The 20685-nt window shown below is 41.9% G+C and overlaps 1 protein-coding gene across 1 annotated transcript; it reads right to left on the minus strand.

Moving 5' to 3' along the window:
• Nucleotides 1-1665: 1665 nt before the first annotated feature.
• Nucleotides 1666-18462, minus strand: ISOC1 (isochorismatase domain containing 1; the record flags this gene model as incomplete). Its single annotated transcript, XM_082497176.1, is given in 6 exon segments — nt 1666-3350; nt 7414-7530; nt 7890-8093; nt 8265-8384; nt 18000-18351; nt 18353-18462. Coding segments are annotated over 6 exon segments (1050 nt in total). The 3' UTR covers nt 1666-3203.
• Nucleotides 18463-20685: the final 2223 nt, after the last annotated feature.

The raw sequence follows: 20685 nt of genomic DNA on the forward strand, positions 1-20685 counted from the left end.
CAGAAATGATGGTGGAGCAATCTCACGGCATCATTTCTCCAGACATTTGTGATGAACATAAAAGAAAACATTGGCTAGCAACAGCCGATTTTTTATCCACTCTCCATTTTCAGGTTTTGCAAAGGGTACTGGAGACCTTGCTTTAGTTCATACAAATTTATCATACAGGTGGAAAAATAGTAAAAGGACCATGGTTCTGTGAATAGATAGGATCATATTTTAAACTCAAAACAGAAACTGACAAGAAAAAAAATAAGAAAAATAATATAAGGAAAAAAACACTCATTTTTGTAAAGGTTTAGCAGAGAAAAACTAAATCACACACATGCCTGCTATTATATTTAGTGTAGAATTTATACACCAGCTACTCCAGCAAGGCTAACAACACATCAGCGACTTTGCACAGAAGCAGAACACCTACTGAGAAAAATAAACTAGCCTTCTGCATCAAGGATTGTCTTTCTGCTTCCCCAAGGAAAGAGAAATTACACTGAAGCCAGCTACAGCAGGTGGCAATCGTGTTGCTTAGACATAGTTGTGGTGAAGCCTCCAAATAAAGGACAGCTTGGCACTTTGATGAATTAGGCTTCTTCACAATCACCTGAATATACCCCCAAGCAATTCTCCTCCGTGTTATTTCATTAATTTATTTCATATCCTTGCAGGGCAAAAGAGCGCTTACACTAGATAATGCAACAGCCTGCAGACCTCTTCTCACACGGCTCAGTTCTGCTGTTCTACTGCATGGGAACACCTGCTTGTCAGAGAACAGCAAATACAGAGTTAGAGCACGAAGGAGCAAAGCAAATGCTCTCCTGAAGACAGAAAGAATAAACTCGCTTTATGTAAGAGAAATATGGAAAAGCCTTTTCTATTCTTTTTAAATAAACAATCTTAGAATCTCATCTGAAACTTGATGCTGATACCCATCTAATGAATGAGAAAGACTTCAATCAGTCTGCCCTTAAAGTCACATCTAAGAGCTCAGTTTTATAGCATAACACTGGGTATTTCTGCATTCTTATTTTTTAAGCTTATGGAAAAAAAAATAAACCACAAACTAAGGACCTTGACAAAAATCTAGTTTGCCACAGAAAGCTATGAAAATACGCCCCACCCCCCAAAATAAAATCACAGAGAATATCAACGTATTTTATAGATTCTTCTCTCGTGCCATCTTGCTACCAAACAATTCCCCTTGTGGTAAAAACCCCAGTTAGGAAAGGACCGTTTGCAAAAGAACTGTGACATCTGTCCCCCAACTTATGTTTGTATAAGAATGGTAAAATTTTAGTAACAAATACCCTTATCTCAAAAACCTATGTATTTGCTATTGAGGAAATTGATATTGTTCTAAAAATAAACATGAGTAAAAAACTTGTTATCTTTTTTCCTTCAATTCCTAACTCTAGGTACCATCAATACAAAAAAGGTGACAAGGCAATAAACCCATTATTTCATAAGAAATTTATAGTATTTTTGTTCACAGCTGTTGATTTATATAAATGGACTTTACACTGCTAGGGAAAGTGATTAATATACCAGAAAAGAAGGTAAAAAGTAGGTCAGTGATATAGCACAAAGGTTCTTCAACCCAACTCGCCTCCCTGCCTCCAACTTGAAGCATAACGTTCATTCCTCATATTTTGGAGCACTAAATGACACTGTAACTAGACGCAGAAGACGAGAATTATTAGACATTATCCACCCTTGATCTTTACACAAAATTCCCATGACATCTATGGAAATTCCACAGCTGCACAAAACAGAATAAGGCCCACGGCAAACACAGCTTTCAGGATTTGCTCTTCAATAAATATCACAAGCATAAGAGAGACAGCAAATGTTAACATTTTATTTGTTTTGAACATATAAAGGTTGTAACTCTGAAACGATTCTTTTAGGACCATCTTGTGGGGAAAATAAGCAGTTTAAAACAATACATGTACTTTAATTGGTTTTCTACCAAAAAGATCAGCATTCAGTATGACATCTTCTAGTACTCATTTAAAAAAATAAATGTCTCAGTCACACTGTAAACTTTATACAACATTGTTTAAACCATTGGAACATGAAGCAAGTGCTTTTATGAACACTCATGTGTTAAAAGAGTTGTTGATTTGTTCTACGTAGAAAAAAAAAACCACACGTCATGAAATTAAAGATGTGATTTTTCTGAAGAATGCTTTTAGGCTTGATTCCATTCAAACTCCACCCAACTGCAGCCCACAAAAACAAAAAAAAAAAGCACAAAAACTGAAGCTGAGGTTTCTTTCAGATCTCACTTGGCCAAATGAGTAAATCAGATGGAATTATTCAATATAACTGAAGTAGGGTAAAGCCCCCTTTCCCCCCAATAAATGTAAATGTAATACCAGATTCAGCACTCAAAGCTAAAAAGCTTTTTTTCTTTAACATCCTTAGCATTGCCAATTTATTTAAAGTTTTGGTAATCTTCTGCTAGTTCTGAAGGATTTTACACCAGTTGTCTATAAAGAACTCATTAAATGACAGTTTTCTCTTTGTGTACAGTTAAGTGCATGGTTGGGCAGTCAATTTCAGAATAATCAGAAGTCATGATGAATGATTATTATGACTTCAGCTACCTAGAGCAATCAAACATCAGTTGCTGCTTGATCTATGTGCCTTGTCTATGAAGCAAAGCGCTTAAATTTTATCCTAGAGAACAAAAGCGCACATATAGCCCATATATCTTACTCAGTTTTAACTTATGCCCTATTAAAATACTTCATTTACATAGAACATTAAAGCATATCACATCACATTTATCCAATATATAATTATCTTCTACTAATACAAAAGTAAAACAGAATGTCACAGAGCGCTTTCACAAAGTGCACAATCAGGAGATGTCACAGAAATATGCACTTTTTGGAGCTGTTACAATCAGTGTATAGTATAGACTAGCAGGCACCTCTGTTAACTTCTGTTTTTTAAATAAATAAGGAAATTTGACAACAAAAGGGTCTTACGGTACCCAAAGCCTCTGACAGCTGTAACTAAACAGAACATACTGGCACCCAGATGTATAACCAGACAATTTTGCTAAGGCAAGCACGAGTATGTCAATTTTTAATTTTAAACTTCTACCAAACTTTGAGTGAAAGGAGGTGTACATGTGCGCTTACAGCTTTCCTTAATCCTTAAAGATGACAATGAGATCCACTTCTTCCACATCTTCTTTAAACTTTGGAAAGGAGCCCTGACTCAGGGGCACTCGCCTTAATAAGATTTTGGATTTCTTTGAATTTTGGATGTTCTTTGTCAGCTACCAGCTGCAGCAATATAGCTTCGCTAGTAGTAACAATAATTCCAGTACGAGCAAGACGCTGAAGGAGAAAAGAACAGACAGAGAATAATGTGAGATACTTGCAAGTGTGAATGAGTATACATTTTGTAGGAAAGAGAGATGGTATTTTTAAAAACACCTCTTATTAACAAAAGTATTGTCAATTCCATTCCAGCATTTCTTAGCAGTGCCATTTATAAAACTCAGATGAAAAGTGACTGGTTTTAGACTTTACTGAGGAAAAAAGCTGCCCTGGATTACAAATAAGGCTTCCTACTTGGACTGGATTCTTTTCGCATGTCAGATTTAATAGGCAGAAGACACCCCCCTCTTCTATTAACAACCCTTTCCCCTTGCATGGTCCCAAGGATAGCTTTCTTCACTCTCACGCAGATTTGAAAGTCCTGGGGAAAAAGAAAATAGCAAGGTCCATCCAAGCTAAAGGCATTAAACTAGAAATTTAATTGTAGCAATTTCTCTTTCAGGGCTTGTTATGTACTAGTACTTAGGTCTTTGGACTGCACAGCACGCTAGTACTAATAATCTCAGGAGACAGAACAAAAAGCTCTTCTACAGACCTTATAAATCATACTGGCACAACAGCAGCTCCTTTTAACCAACATCTCATTACAGCCTCAGTAACTCCCGAGTTAGTTCTCAGAGGCTAGAGAATAAAAAAACATCGCTGCATAGAAAGCAAAACTGGAAGAGGCCTGCTAGATCTCGTAAGTGTGCAAATAAACAGAGCAATATTTCACGTAGCCAAAGCCACAGGACTTATTGCAAAGTTTTTTGACTTTTAAGGCTGTGGTTGTTTCCTACGTAGAGAAGTTATCTTTACTTAAAAGGCTGACCACCCCCTGCCCCCCATCAGCTTCCCAGCAATCATACAGATGCTTTGTCAGTAAAAGTCTTCATGGATCCATCATGGATCTCTGTCATTCTCTACTCAGCTGCATGCTCCACCAAATATAACGGGGTTCTGAATGAGCCAAGGTATGGCAAGAGGAAGAAAATACAGATACATATGGCTTCAGACAGGTTTCATGTAATTGCTAAAGGAAAGAGGGCAGACATAGATCACTGCTGTTTAATTGTTCAATTACAAAGTAATTGAGGGAATGTTATTAATCTTAGGGGACCAGCAGAGTACATGTAACTACAGACAATAAAGTGATATATTAACTGGGCTAGATTTACTCAAGTTAATATTTCCTGCGTGCAATAATGGCAGCAAGCCTTGCGATATTCTTAAGTTGAAACAAAGCAGATAGCTTCCCCAGCTCTCCTACTCTGTACAAGACACATTTGTTTAAACCACATACACAAACAAAAGAGAAAAATAGGAAAATCAAAATGAAATATTATGGCAATGTTTTCAAGATGTACTTCTCCAGGAATACAAAAGTTTTGCTTTTAACTAGTATGGATAAGAGAAAAAACAGACTGTTGAAGAACCTTGCCTTTGGAGAAAAGCTGATTGAAAAAAGATAATGTCTTCTCTTTAGAAGCAAAACATACCAAAACGTCAAAGAGGCTGGCATTGGCTTATACTCTACTTCTAGGGCTAAGTATAATTTATGCAGTATTGAGAATAATAGGAATGAAGAGATGCATGTGCTAAGCATACTGGATGATTTTCCAAGGAAAGGGAAAGTTTTCTTAGAACACAGTCTTTCAGACGAGGGAAAGCAGCAAGCAAGCAGTGTTATATCCACACTGCAGGAACAAGTAGGACAGATGCAGAACAGAAAAGAAATCCAGCAGGAACAGACTAAACTGGCTCAATTCCAGACCAAGCGGTGACACAAGGCACCTTTATCAGACAGGGCAGAGATTAAGAAGAGGGACAACCTTGGCCAGTTGGGTTCAATTATTTCATCAATGGAAAATTTGAGGGATTTTTGGTTTCTGGGTGTTTTTTTTTTTTTGTTTTTCTTTTTTTTTTTTTATTGCAAGCTTTTGCCTTCTGTCATTTTTAAGCACGCAACAGAAGTGGAGACAATGACTCTTTAGGGTCATCCAAGCAGGCATGAAAGCTTTGGCTGTCAATTAATTCAAACCACACTTCCTAAGTACACCTGTTCATGTATTTGCATGTTTGTCACCAGCATCATCAAAACTCATGCTATGTGAGGGGAAATGTGGAGAACTGAAGCGTTGGGTGGGACCAGATGGGATTTATTTGAGGTTGCTGATGAAGCTGGTTGTTACCACTGCAAGGACACTCTGTATCATCCTTGAAAGGTCACTGTGACCAGAGGAGGGCTGTGTTACTGGGAAAAGGTAAATGTTACACCCATCTTCCCAGAAAGGTAAGGAGAATGACCGAGGGAAGCCAGATCAATGAACCTCACCTCAGCTCATCAGATGTGGAGCAAGTTTGCACAAGAGATAATGTCAGACTAACCAATCAAAAAAGTGTGACTAGGAACTATCAGCTGCACAGTGAGACTAAAGCAGGATTACCCAATGCTTTGGTATTTTACTAACTTCCCTAAGAAATGCATCGCCATGGTCAATCAGGATTACTGTCATGCCCAGTACAGGTGTCCCTTTCTCCCGGTCTCACACTCCCAAGCATACCTGCCTCTTGCTGCTCCAGCCCACAGCCCTCAGAAGCATTTTTAAGAGAGCCTCTACAGCACAAAAAGGAGACGATGCTGGCACGCATAGCCACAGAGGAGGAGGAAGAGGAGGAGAAGGAGTTACTGCCATATAATTGGCTAGCTCATCACAGCAAGCCAGCAAACATTCGCTGAATACTATTTTAATGATGACTACTTGAGGGACCATAGCAAAACATTTCCTTTGTGCTCACTGAGAAAACATTGCAAAAACACACTAAAAAGTTACCTAAAACCAACCAATTTGCCTGTATTACAGCTTTTGCAACCAGCCATGCTTTTAAGATGATTGATACCTTTTTGACTAGAAAGAAAAGCAAAGCTAGCTAGTCACTGCTTTAACTGCTATTACACTGAATCAAATTCTATGTGTGCAGACACAGTGTAAGTCATAATCAAATGTACAAAGTCATAAACAATAAAGGAAACAGATTTCAATTCTTCTATATTTGTTTCGTCTGCTACTGCTGCTGTACCACACTGTCTTGGGAAGTCCATGATTTCAGTCATTCCTGCACTCTGTGTGCGTCACTATGCTTTACGTGACAGATGACATTAAGCTTTCACTTAATCAAAGTCATGGTTTTCATCAAACGCTATATGCTGGTGATTTTCCTTTAGCCTTTAATTCTCTTATTCATGAGAAACAGAAGAAATTAAAAGTCGTCTTCAAATCTATGAAAAAAGTATAAAATGCTGTAGTTACTGTTAGTTCCAATTTCCAAATTAATTGTTAGGGCCTGAGGCAAAAATTGCCACACTTAATGTATATATCATTTTTTGATTTCCAACAGTGATCCTTGTAAACTAGTTAGAGTACACTATAAAAAAAAAAATCAACTGCATGAATTTGCTACCACATAGTGGTACGTGCTTTTAAATCTTGTTACATTTATCTCCACTTTCTCAACATTAGTTAGACTAAGCTCCTAGAAAGGGGGCAGGGGAAATCTTTACTATAATCACAGAGTCTTGAGATTAATCTTTAATTTGCATGGATGAGGAAGAGCAGAGGGAGGGACAAACATACAAGAAGGAAGTTTGAACTGGATCACTTACTATATTCCACTGCATTTCAAGGAATTTCAACAGGACCACAAATACTGTTTGGAACAACAAAACCAAAGGCTCTATAGCACTTTTACTCTGCTGCACAGATAACACTCCACAAGAAAATACCACTTTTAAAATGCTAGTGGTTATACAGAGTAACCTAGAATGCAACAAAAAAATCACTTTTAAAATCCAAGCATACCAAACTGAGTTCCACATATTCAACCACAATTTAGGGAGGAAAAATAAAGCAGTAATCCTTCTCCATCCTGGAAGCTATTCTGAGAATCAGAGCATTCACCTCTTCTCAAGTCTATGTTTGTCCACTGCTTATTGTCCTTAGAAATTCTTTGTTAGCTTACAATAAACAGGGAAATTAACATACAGACCCAAGGTGGAGAAAGCCTTCACCAAGAAACTTACCTCAAGAGCAAACATTCTGTCCATCATACTTCTTGATGAGGTGGCATCAGCTACGATATGAACTTCCAGACCTCTGCCAATTAATTCCAGTGCTGTTTGCTGGATGCAGACATGAGTCTACAGAGAAGAAATAAAAGGCAAAACACTCACCAACAAACCATTATTATAAAACACAAGTAGCACAACGCCAAATTAGAGCACATAATTAATTAGGGTTCAAACATGTATTTTTCTACACCTGAGATTACTAGGGAACTCAATGTGAGTCTTAAATGCCAACCAAGCTTGAGACAAGTTTACAAATATGTAATTTCAAATTTTATTATGAGATAATATCAAAGACAACACAAGAATAATTTAATCTGTAGAGGAGCTCTAAGCAATATAAATTGTCTGGTTTTTAATTACAGAAAGCAATGCCCAATACCATTGTGGGCCAACAGACATTACAAGTACAGGAATGGCAAGGCACGTACTTCTACTCCAAACAGGACAACGCTGCGGACTCCAGGGATCTCTGCTAATGCTGCTTCTACTTCTGGCAAAACCATTGAAAATTTTGTTTTGGGAAGCACAAGTTTAGCTCCTGTTAAATCAATTTCTTGCACAGTGCTGCCAAGACCTTTGGGATACTGTTCAGTTACAATAACTGGAATTCCTAAGAGCCGTGCTCCTTGGAGCTGCAAGGGGGCAGAAAGAAAAGCGTAGAAGAAAAGAAATTATTAAAGAATGATAATAGCAAAGACATTGTTATTACCTGAAACTGAATAACCAGTAACCTGGCTGTGTATAAAATAATAATTTACATGCATGATCAAAACTCACTACAAGAAGTAAAGCAAAAACCATACCAGTCGTTGGCCTACACTGATGATATCACCGAAGTACTTGATGGCAGGCCGGAATCGCTCTTGCATATCACAACAGAAAAACACAGTGCTTGAGGGTGTCAGGTTGCCCAGAGTAGTCATCTGAAAAACAAAATAAACATAAGTTTTTCCGTGGCAGCAAAGACCCTTTCAGAAAAGCAGCAGAATGAGAAAGATTCTGCAACACCTCTTCCAGGTAACTGATTTAATGATACTTAAGTCAAAATAGGACAAAAGTTTTTCAAGCCTGATTTTGGTATGTTTCTAAACTCAAATGAACAGCTGATCCTATGCAGTATAGTACAGTCATCAATAGGCAACCAAGATTTTATTAGATGGGAGACACACGAAAATGTACATGGAAACTTCTGAAGCTTGAAGGGGGACAGCAGAGCATACTGCCTAAAGTATGCTCTGTAAAAAAAAAAAAAAGAAAAAAAGAAAAAGTACCAACAGCAAAATTACATTCCTCCAATTAATTTTTAAATGCACAACTCTTGGAACTGACATAAAATTAGGTAAATTAAAGTTAAAAAAAAAAGTCAGACTTCCACTTGCTTTCAATACTCTATGTCCAAATATTTTCAATAGTTTTATTGTGTATTCAGTTTTGTCTATAACATCTTTTAGCACAAACCTGATGAGAGTCCAAAGGCTAGAACGAAAACAGAAAAGCTTGTCAGTATTATGACCAGAAACTGAACTGAATATTTTTCAACGATAAAAATAATCTCCCAGCCTCCCTCCTACAGGCTACAGAGTGCGGTAGAAGGGGGGAGGGGGTAAGAAAAAAGAAATCAAAGATTGCATTTTCTCACACTTTGAAAGAGTGCTTTGTGTTTGTACGAAATTACTTGCACTACCTGCAGAAGCAAAGGATAAGGATTCAGCTGGAGGCTACAGGGAAAGAAAACAGCAACATCCTATCATTTAGTTGTAAGGCAAGTCAAGAGAAATTACATCTATTCAGGAGCTTTTCAGCACGCTGATAAATCAAATTGAATAAACTGCCTGTGGGAAGTAGCCATTAATTGTATACACTTCATTTTTTGCAAACTGAGGTTGTGATGTTTTAAACTAAAACAAAGTTACAAAATCTGTAAAATAGTGTATTTTGGAAGAGCTGGGATGTGATGGGTTTACGTGGCAAGGTTTTGGGAGTGGGGGGAGGCTGCAGGGGTGGCTTTTGTGAGAAGATGCCAGAAGCTGCCCCATGTCGGACACAGCCAGTTTCAGCTAGCTCCAAGACAGGTCCACTGCTGACCAAAGCTGACCCAACCAGCAATGGTGGTGGTGCCTCTGTGATAACATATTTAAGAAAGGGTAAAAAAAACACAGTGCAACAGCAGCTAGGAGAGAGGAGTGAGAACACACGCAAGAAACAACTCTGCAGACACCAATGTCAGTGAGAAGGAGAGGGAGGAAATGCTCCAGGCACCGGAGCAGAGATTCCCCTGGAGCCCATGGTGAAGACCACAATGAAGCAGGCTGTCCCCCTGCAACCCACAGAGGTGGAGCAGATATCTGTGGAGCAGATATCCATCCACCTGCAGCCTGTGGAGGACCCCACGCCAGAGTAGGCGGATGCCCAAAGGAGGCTGTGACCCTGTGGGAAGCCCATGCTGGAGCAGGCTCCTGGCAGCATCTGTGGCCCTATGGAGAGAAGCCCATGCTAGAGCAGGTCTTCTGGTAGGACCTTTGATCCCACAGAGGGCCCATGCTGGAGCGATCCGTTCCTGAAGGACTGCACCCTGTGGAAAGGATCCATGATGGAGCAGTTTCTGAAGGACTGCAGCCTGTGGGAAGGACCCACATTGAAGAAGTTCACGAATGACTGTCTCCCACGTGTGGGACCCCATGCAGGGGAAGAGTGTGAGGAGGAAGGAGTAGCAGAGACAAAGTGTTATGAACTGACTGCACCCCACATTCCCCATCCCCCTGTGCCACTTGTGGGGAGAAGTAGAGAAGTCAGAAGTGAAGCTGAGCCTGTGAAGAAGAGAGGGGTGGGGGGAAAGCATTTTTACATTTGTTCTTATTCCACTCTTTTATTGATTGGCAATAAATTAAATTAATTTCCCCAAGTTGAGACTGGTTTTCCTGTGACAGTAATTGGTAAGTGATCTCCCTGTCCTTATCTTGATCCACAAGCTTTTTGTCATATTTTCTCTCCTTTTCCAGCTGAGGAGGGGGAGTGATGGAGCAGCTTGGTGGGCACCTGGTGGCCAGCCAAGGTCAACTCACCACAAGGGAATCAAGAATCCTTAAATATTAGACCCAGATCTTTCATTGATTCACCACATCTCCTGAGTAAAACACTTCTGAGCTCCCATACAGAATGGCCTGTTCAAACTGTTGTGAAAATTACTTGTGTGTTATAATTGTAAACGCTAAATTCCCCAACCCCTCAGATTCAGTATACTACTACTGCCAAATAACTGCAGTTCCTCCAGTCCTTGTTGAGGAATTGGCAATACTATTAATACAAGCAGTTACAAAGACAAATGCAGTAATGACCATAAAGCAGATGCTCTAATGCAGAACCCGCTGATGCCACAGGAAGACAGAAGAGCATCACAAGAGGCATCAGGGAAATCTTTTTCACTAGGAAGGTACACTTGCACTGAAACAAGTTACCACGGGTGGTGGGATCTCCATCCTTAGTGGTTTTCCACATTCAGTAATTCAGCTGATTTGATCAAGAACTGACTTTGCATAAAAGTTAGGAAAGGCAGCCTCTTTGATATCTCTCCCAAACGACACTTCTGTGATTCTACACCATGTAGTAAGTAAGGCCTGGGACCAAGTATGCTTGAAAATAAAATTAAATACTGAATAATTCCCTTGTTCTTGAACACCATCCATCTACATGCTTCAACAATGCAGAAGCCAGCTGGTGGGAAGTACTAACATACAACTCAACATCACAGTGAGCACCTACCATGACCTGTTCCGACTCTGGCACTTACTACCATCAGAGCAGTCAATCATGAATTTTAACTTTCCTACTGCTCAGCAGCAAAAATAAAGTAATTGGAATAGACAATATTTATAACTGTGCCTCCTACTCAGAAAAGGTGTCATTTTGTCTTGGCTCTTATATGACAAGCAAAGACCATTATTTTCTTCTATAAATCATTCCACCACTTCAATTATTTTTAAGACCATTTTGAACTACTGGAAACCATCATAGATTTGTACAGTGATCTACGTAGAGTTAGTCTACTGCCTTGGCATCCACCTTCCTATGCCAAGGCAGTGGACAGCACTACCATCCTTAGCAGAGGAACAAGAAAGAATAGACCGGGAAGGCCTTCAAGAAGCTGCATAATCTGCCTCTACAGAAGGATCATCCAAACACAAATATTCTTCACAGACATGTACCTGGTCTGACCTATCAACAATACACAATTTACATAGCTACTATACAATCCATACCACAGCTCTGTTATCTTTACCTTGCTGTGTCTTCTCACCCACAGTTCCTTTGTTGACATTTTAGAACATTATTTCCAGTTCTGCCCATGGTGGATTTGAAATGCAAGAGCATTACCATTCTCCTTCACGTGCATAACCATGCACGACCACCTGTTACCACATCTCAAGACTCAGATGCAGTCTCCCTTTAGTCCTTCCCCTCCCTTATTCTAAAACATATCCAATATTACAATCTTTCCTCCTACGACTCAAACCATTTTCATTGCCCTCCCTGGGGTGCTTTTCAAATTGCAGTGAAGCACCCAATACTACTATAACAGTAGCATTTCTCTGCCCATAATACTTCTCAGCACTAGAAGAGCCTCAGAGATCGGTCAATTCACAGCCCTTGCAGGCCCTGTTCAATTTGTACTTTCCAGCATGCTATTTGCTCTTTTCATAATTGATGATACTTAGACTCCTGAGGTGCATTTTAATCTCAAATCATCCCTTGAACTCTCCCTCATCTTTTATTTGTGTAGCTGATAATTCCTATGCTAAGGTAGAAATAATTTCTAACCTTGTTGCTTTCATTTTTAACTGCATCTTATTTCACCTTGTTATGAAAAGCCTGAATTCTGCTCTCTCAGATGCCTGCAGCTCCTCCCAGCTTGGCACCTTCTGCAAAAGCAGTACTTGCCCTTAGTTTCACCAATGACAGATGACGGAATATTTACAAACAGTGGATACAGAACAGCTCTTATAGAGTGTAATTCAATATTATTATGATTTGACAGTGAAGCACAGAAGAAAACTGACTGCCTTTCCAGCCAAGGAGCATCCTTATTACAGACTTCCACTAGACTCATAAGACCATGTATTTATGACAAACATCACAGGAAGCTGGAGCAAAAGCCTTAAATATACTTTCTTCTATTATCAATATGATTTAATTTCTGCCTTCAGTTTAATACCACCAGCACTCTAAAACAAAGTTGGGTCAAGTATATATTTGCTAAATACAAGTTTTACAAAATCTAACACAAATAATTCCTATATTGATTTTCATATTTGTTTCTGATTAACTTGCAGTCTGAATCAAACCACGCAACATGTGGCAGAAGAAGAAGAAACCAGAAGAAATAGATGGCAAGATCAAAAAAAATCAACACTTGCTGGCGTTACTTGGAATAGCAGATGTAGGAAGGACAGAGCGCAGTAGAAAGTGGTTTGAAATTAAGTTTCATAAATAGTAGCTAATGCAGTCCATAAATAAATTCACAGCAGTATCTGCTATGTATAAAGGAAAGTTTCTGTTTACTGGTTCATCAACACGCCACATAAATCCTACCGCTCGCTTGCTCTCAAAGCCATCTTCCCCTTCCATGGCCACACGTGCATCAGGGACATGGGACACCTCCACCTCACAGTGGAAAATAACCACCTCACCCTGACAGTGAAAACCATGACCACCCGCACCCCTCCAGTGCCGTACCCTGCCAGTGAGCCAGGGTGGGGGCAAACCTACACCCAGACATCAAACCCTGGGCCGGCATGCCAGGACCTCCTTGCTTTCACTCCAAGGAGAAGCAGGCTGGGCAAGGATGGTGAGCCACTGCAGCCAAAGGGTACCTGTCCGAATCCATCACGAATATAACACGTACTAAGCCATGATACTATTAAACAACCTAAATTCAAAAGAAAACAAACAAACAAACAAAAAGCAACCAACACCAAATCACCTGAAGTTCCCCCACATAGTATATAAGCTTTTCCATCTTGTTTACCTTCACCTCTCTGTTAGGGCTTTCTTCCTTCCAGCTGGAAGTTACCCACAGCACAACCAGAATACGTACGTCAGATGGACACGTAACCTGATGCAGCTCTTTTACCCAGCTAAAGAAGTCATCTCTAGGACCTTGTCCAGACCAGGATTTAAAGGTATGCTGTCACGAGTTACATACAGCTTTAAATCCTACTCTAGAAAAGGCCTAGGTGGGAAAGGACAGGTGGTTTTTCACACCTTTTTTATCTCTGCTGATTATTACTAATCATAGAAAATGTGACTGTGATGAAATACTGTAATTACAGAATCAGCTTTACAAAAATACTCACATGTACTGGCTCCTTATCTGTATGTTCCCTGTTCAAACTTCAGGGAACAATTATACATACAAAATGCAATTTTGCCCCAGTATTTGTAATGAAAAAGAAAATGGAAGCAGAGAAATAATCCCATGTGACATCACTAGTCACCTCATAAATCTCTTGCCAAGGTTACCCACTAAAAGGGCAGAGCAGAGGACTTCACAGCCTTGGTATTCCAAGGATGGCATAAAAAGACAACAACGAAAAGCAGCTGACTATCATATTTTCTTCTCCTATATTTCTGAAAGGAAATTTGTAAGGTTCAGTTTTACTTTGCTGCTTATCTTTCAAAGGAAAAAAAAAATGAAGACATTTAGTTTAATAAGCATTTCAAGGGAAAAATAGGTTACAAGTGTTTCAACTTTGGAATATAAATATTTACTTTATGCTAAGCCAAATGCAGCCTTTTATATGCAATTCAGCATTTGAAAAGGACATTTAGTCAGATAAACACATGATGTTCATACAATTAAGACAGTTCAAAATTCTCCATCAAAATCCAAAATGATCAAAATTCTTGCTGTAAAGATACACAAACAAGGAGTCTGAATTTGATGAAACCTCTCAATATTTTCAGTCTTTTTTTTTTTCCTTCTTTAAGGTTCCAAGGACTGAGTTTTTAAAATTTATTTATTTGGAAACATTGTATTTAATTGCAGCATTAATGTATCAGAATTTATAATTGCACAGTTAAGAAAAAAAAAAAGCCCAAACAACTCACCTCACCTGACTCTCATGCTGCAATTTATGCTTTGGCTTTTCCTGGTCTTCAGAAAATGTACTTAGGCTCCTAAGTTAATGTTACTCCTATTTCCAAAGCATCCGAATGTAGCAATACTAGATATGTGTAAAAAGAGTGAAAATCTGTGTATAAATAGTTCTATTTTACTTACTTTATCTTTCAGCAACAATTAAGTATAGTTCTGCAAGCAGCTTTCTGCAAGAAAGATATGCCTGAGACATTAACGTGTCTTTCAAAAAAACACCCTGAAGCAGAGGTGCTTTATGCAATGATTTCACTAATAATTTTATGCTTTTAGCTCCAGCATCTTAAGGTTCCAAGTTTGTAAATGCAGAGCACAAGTACTGCTAAAGAGAAGTCACCTTGAAGTTATGACAGCGACTGTGAAATAGCATCTCTCGGGCATATATTTGAATGCTTCCTGAACTCCTCTATTACACGGCTGTAATAAGCATAGCTATCGTGTCTTCTGATATCTCCAATATGTTTTTCCTTACTGCTTCTCTCCTCCAAAGGCAGCGACAGTAGCTACAGCAAAACACAATAGTTTTAGTACTACTATTTAACTGCATTCAGAGTTAGAAGAAGTTAACGTAGTCCTGCATTCCCCTGCCACAACTATAAATATAATTCTGTTAAAACTTTTAAGTACATAAAATCCATGAAAAGCAGATAGTTCCTTTCTGCTAGTACTCAGTCCTTCAAGGTGCAAGAAAATGCCCTCCTCACCAGCTGGGAGAGCCCAAAGGAAAAGTCCCTCCTCACTGCAAGTCGGTGGTTGAGGAGCTTCAAGAGCAGCAGCGAGGCTGAACATCGGGGTTTGCTGCATCCACCAGCCTGCCTAACACTGGGTGGCCATTAAAAGTTCAAGTGGCTGTTTTGTGCCAGGACACCTAAACCAAACAAACCTACACGCACAAGCACAGTACAAAGGCACAAATACAACCGGAGGGCAAACGTCCCTGTACAGATCAGCTGCGTGGAACAGCTTTCCCAGGGCAACATATGGTGACTTCTCCATGAGATTACTGACCCCCTCAACTGCAGGGACAGGAAATTGAAACAGCTCAGTCGAACACCATTTGGTGATGACACTTCTTGAGCTACTGCAACAAAAGGTAATCCTTCCATGACAGGTCTGCACAGGAATCAAAACAGGAGGATACCGCTCCAGAGCTCATGGGCGCTACCACCCTAGGGGTTAAAATGCCATCCCTAACTACACACACACATACATTTTATAAAGCACACACATACAGATGCTGAAATTATTGCCTGGGGATACAGAGCTAGTGTCTGTGAAACTTAATATTAAACCAAATATATCGTTCCAAATATACAAGTCTAATCACATCAGCGGGCAAAAGTTGTCCCTCTTGCAAGACACGTTCAAAATGGTATTTCAACTGACTATATGCCACATGCAGAGTTGTCAAACCTATGTCATGTGTAACTGCAGATAAAACATTGGGGGCATTGGGGGGGGTGGGGTGGAGAGGAAGGCACACAATAGTGGCAGTTCATGAATCAACATACGGAAAGAAAGTATAATCTTCCCATCAGTATATCCTAAAGATCTTAAAAAGCGCAGCTGTGACTGTATGAGACCAAATGTTCCCCAAACAAGTGATCTCTGTGCACCTGCCGGTGGCTTAAGGCGAGCTGACTGACACCATTGTGATGTCTCCAGTTCATTCTCAGCTGCTGAAACACATCAAGGAGGCAACTAAAATAATTACACAACTACCATCCTTTTCATATCAACAGTTGCCATTGTCACAGAATTGCAACAGTATCGGTGAAAACAGCTAATTAATTTGGCAATTAATGCATTAGATATTGGCTCATCCTGAATCCCTGCAGCCAGTTAAAGCTGCGTAGTGCATCTGCACCCTGGGAATGACGTATCCTTCCATGTCTCAACACTGACCTTTTACACCGAGATGTACATCCTGCTACGAATGTTCAGGCTGCACTTACAGTTTCAGTGCAGAAGCCATCTGCAAGAGAGTCTTTGCAGAGCAGCGATCTGCACACACAAATAAAAAACAAAATTCCAACCTGCACCACTGTTACACACAGAGATTACACAAATTCTGTTTTTAAAATCCTTGCTTGAATTAACACCCATACCAACTCTTTTTGCAAGTTGGAGAGACTGTCCTTTCCAGCTTCTCTGGCTGGGTCCCCATCCAGTTCCCAACACACAAAGCTGAAAGGCTTTAAACTGGATACAAAGAGTGACAAATGACAAAGTGAATAATAAATGACAAAATAAGTTAGTCAACTAGTGTGGTCTTCTTAACCACTCTTTCATACATAGGGTTAAGGAAAGGACAAAAGACGCCAAAGACATCTTGATGTACAGTCTAAGTGAACAGACCACCATGAAAGTTTATGGGTTCAAGACACTATGATTAAGCAGGGTTTACAAACAGCGTGAATTAGACTGTTTCTGGAGACAGAAAGAGAAGATGAGCAATGTTATTAGTAATGTTGGCTTGACAAACCAAAACTTCTTAATTATAAATTAAGAAGAATGTTCTGAATTAAAACAATAACTACGCATTTTGTTTTGTGTTTTGTTTTTGTTTTTGTTTTTTTTTTAAAAAGTTGACTTCTTTCATGGTGGAGAAGGATAAAGCAATTTTGCTTCAAGTGCAACTATTACAGCACGACTGGCACGAATCTCCAGTGTGCATAAAGATATCTTAGTATGAAACACACGTACTGTATCTGTCTGGCAGTCTGGTTTCCTGGTTTATGGCCACAAAACTAGCGAGTTACAGACGTGTAAACTGGAAAGTGAACCCACTTTGGCAGGGGGGGTTGGACTAGACGACCTCCGAAGGTCCTTTCCAACCCCTACCACTCTGTGAACACGCTTTTCGGGGCAAGAAGCGATACAGAAATCCCAGAGACCCCGACCGAGCTCTGGCAAAGCCCTCTTTACCGGCACCCTTCGAGCTTCCACCTGGGAGCGTTACCTCCGGTTAAGGCCGGACAGCACCAGCCGCCTGTATTAAAGCAGAAGCACTGATTATTTCGGCCGCCGGGCTATTTTCCCACTCACGGGGCCAGGTAAGTTGCGCCGGGCAGCAGGCAAAGCCCGCTGAGCCGCCGGCGTGCGGCGCGGGGCGCACCTGCCCGAGTAAAACAAAAAGTTTCCGCGGTGAAATCACTCAACGCGGGCTTGCGGGGCTTCATCCCTGCCCGAGGCTCCAGCCCGCTCCGGGATTCCCCACCCGCCGCCGCCGGGGCGGCTTCACCACGCCGCTTCTCCCCGGCGGGGTGCGGGGGAGGCCGGGCAGGGGCAGCCGGAGGCGGGACGGGTCTGCCCCCCCCTTCCTTCTCTCTCTCTCACACACACACACACCTGTGGCGGCCGACACTGCCCCGCCGTCGGGTCTCACCTGTATCTGCAGCGGCACCAGGCGCACCTTGCAGCGCTCGCTGACCAGGAAGCCCTTGGGCAGGTCGATGTACTGGCTCCACTCCTCGGCGAAGAGCTGCACCACGAACTTGCGGTGCATGTCTATCTGGTCCCCGTAGAGGCTGAGGAACTTCTGGATCAGCAGCTCGTAGCCGGCGCCGTGGGGCACGCTGGAGGGCCGCGCGAAGACGGAGAAGCAGAAGAGGACGGGCACCGAGCCGCCGCCCGCCGGCGAGCAGCCCCCGCCGCCCGGAGCAGCGGCCGCCTCCGCCGCCGCCATCTTCAGGGGCAGCCGCGCCGAGCCCAGCCCGCTCGCTGCGGCCCGCGACGCCGCTCCTCCTCCTCCTCCTGCCGCCTCCTCCTCCTCCTCCCCTCGGCCGGGCGGGCGGCGCCGGCGGCCCCCAATCCCGGCTGCGGCTGCTCCCGCTCCTCCTCCTCGCCATGGGGCCCGGCCCTGCCCCGAGAGCCCTCGGGCGTGGGCGCGCTGCCGGGGTGCCTCCGCCGGGCGGGCACGGGCTCTCCCGCCGCCGCTCCCTTCCCCTCAGGCGGGCGGCGGGAGGAGCAGCCTCTCACCCCGAACGTCCGCGCTCGTCCGCGCCGACGGGCAGAGCCCGCGTCCGCCGGAGAGGGGCAGGCGGCGGGAGGCGACGGCATCGCCCGTGGGGGCGGTCTCGGTCCCTCGCGGGGCGGGGGCGGCAGCCGCGGCGCCCCGTCGGGCGAGGGCGGTGGCGGTGGCGGGGAAGGCGGCCCCGGCGGGGCGGCGGGCGGGCGGGCAGGGAGGGAGAGGGGCCGGGACGGCTGCTGGGCCGCCCCCGGCGGAGTCTGGGGAGGAACCTGTTGATGGAGCCGAAAAGCGCCCGGTTTCATTTCAAGCCTGATGCCGGAGCCCGGTGTTAGACCGGGATGGGGAAGTGCTGCGGGCGCTCCCGCTCCCGAAGGCGGTTTGTTGAGTTGCACAGCAGGTTTTCTTCAGAAACGCCGGTTTGGGAACAGCGGGAGGTGCCCGAGCTGCTGCGCGTCGGGGCTCTGAACCTGCGGGTGCGGAGGAGCGGTCAGAGTACCATGCACCCCCACGTTCCCAGCTTCCTGTTCTCTACAAAATTTGCAGATTCATTAACTTTTTTTTTTTTTTTTTTTTTTTTCCCCTGCCAGGAATGATCGGCAGCTGGAAACGTTGCCCATATTTTTGCCGTAATTACCATATTTTCTGTCGCACTTTGGTGGGGAAAGGAGCTGAGGACTGTGTTACGCTCGTAGAAAGAAAATACTCTCCGTTAAAACCAAGGGGGTGTTTTCACGCGTGACCTGATGCTGTGGCAACACCGTCAAGGTTAATGGACGTCTGCCTGGCTAAATACCAACACACTGAAGCTCAAAGTTGTTCTCGTGCTTTGCTGATGTCAGAAATATGCAGCTGTCATGTTAAATGTCTATATTATATTTTCACTTGATTTGTTTTTCCTTAGAAAGTACATTGTTGGTATGAATTGATTTAAAAATGGCAAATGTAAGGAGCCTCTCACAACTACGTATTTACACACTTGTGTACTCACTAGGCACTGAAGCAGCCTGAAGGTATTATTTTATACACTACCCAAGCAGCAAATGTGCAATGGCTTCTGCATATTACAGGGAAAACATGCAAATTTTACTGTGTCTAGGCAGAAATTACACAAAGTAAGATTTTAAAAGGATTCAATTGCAAGTCTAATATATACATTGATTCTGTCTTCTTTTACTGCCAGTGAATTCAGTAGATTCATACAAAGTCTGCACCTTCTTGCCAAAGGAGGGAGTGTCAAGCTGATCATATTCAGTCTGACTGAACACATCTCTGTGATTAAAAAATACTTTTTAAAGAGTGAAAATGCAAGATACCCTGTCCATTTGGGTTCTGTTTAAACATTTGATCCCATCTTCTGTGTGACAATATTTAGCTGGGAAAAAAAGCAATTTCCACCTTTAGAAATACATATATAAGAACGTTCTGTGAAGTATATACAACACTATTCCGCCTGCCAGCTATAAAAATATCCAGCAGCCAGGGTTCAGGGCTTATTTTAATTATTTGTCCATGCTTACCGTTCTGCTGATTTAATTTATGAATACAGCCAGTCATTAATGCTGTTACAGTACATACAGGGTGAACAATTTTATGGCCCAGTCATTAGCTGCCTTGAATCAGTGCCAGTTTTCCAAAAGAAAAGTGACAAATTGAATACTCGGTGAATTCTGTTTATTTTCTGTGACTAAAATTGGTTTCCAGTTCTTAATTTGTACTTTATTTTAATTGAGTGCAGTCCTAAAATTAAGTATATTTTTTAAACATAGCATGGGTAGTGGTTTTGTTGATTAATGGTGTCTCAAATGGGCTTCTTTTTTCCATTATAGCAAGGTAAGGCTATCTGTATTAACAAAATACACCATAGCAAGTTCCTACCTTTCTACAATTGCTGTCTACGATGAATACATTTGAATACAAATTACTCAGTCATTATGCAGAATACATAAATGCTGTTTTGGTAAGTTGGCCAGATTCAAGCTTATTTAAATAACAGAAACGTTTTTGCTAACAGGGTTAGATTTATGCCATGGCCAGGAAGCGGTACTCAGATTCATCCAAAATCTGGACAAGGAGGGGCTGCTATACTGCAGCTGACCATTGC

This window comes from Vanellus vanellus (genome assembly GCF_965231255.1).
Source record: "Vanellus vanellus genome assembly, chromosome: Z".
Taxonomy (NCBI): Eukaryota; Metazoa; Chordata; class Aves; order Charadriiformes; family Charadriidae; genus Vanellus; species Vanellus vanellus.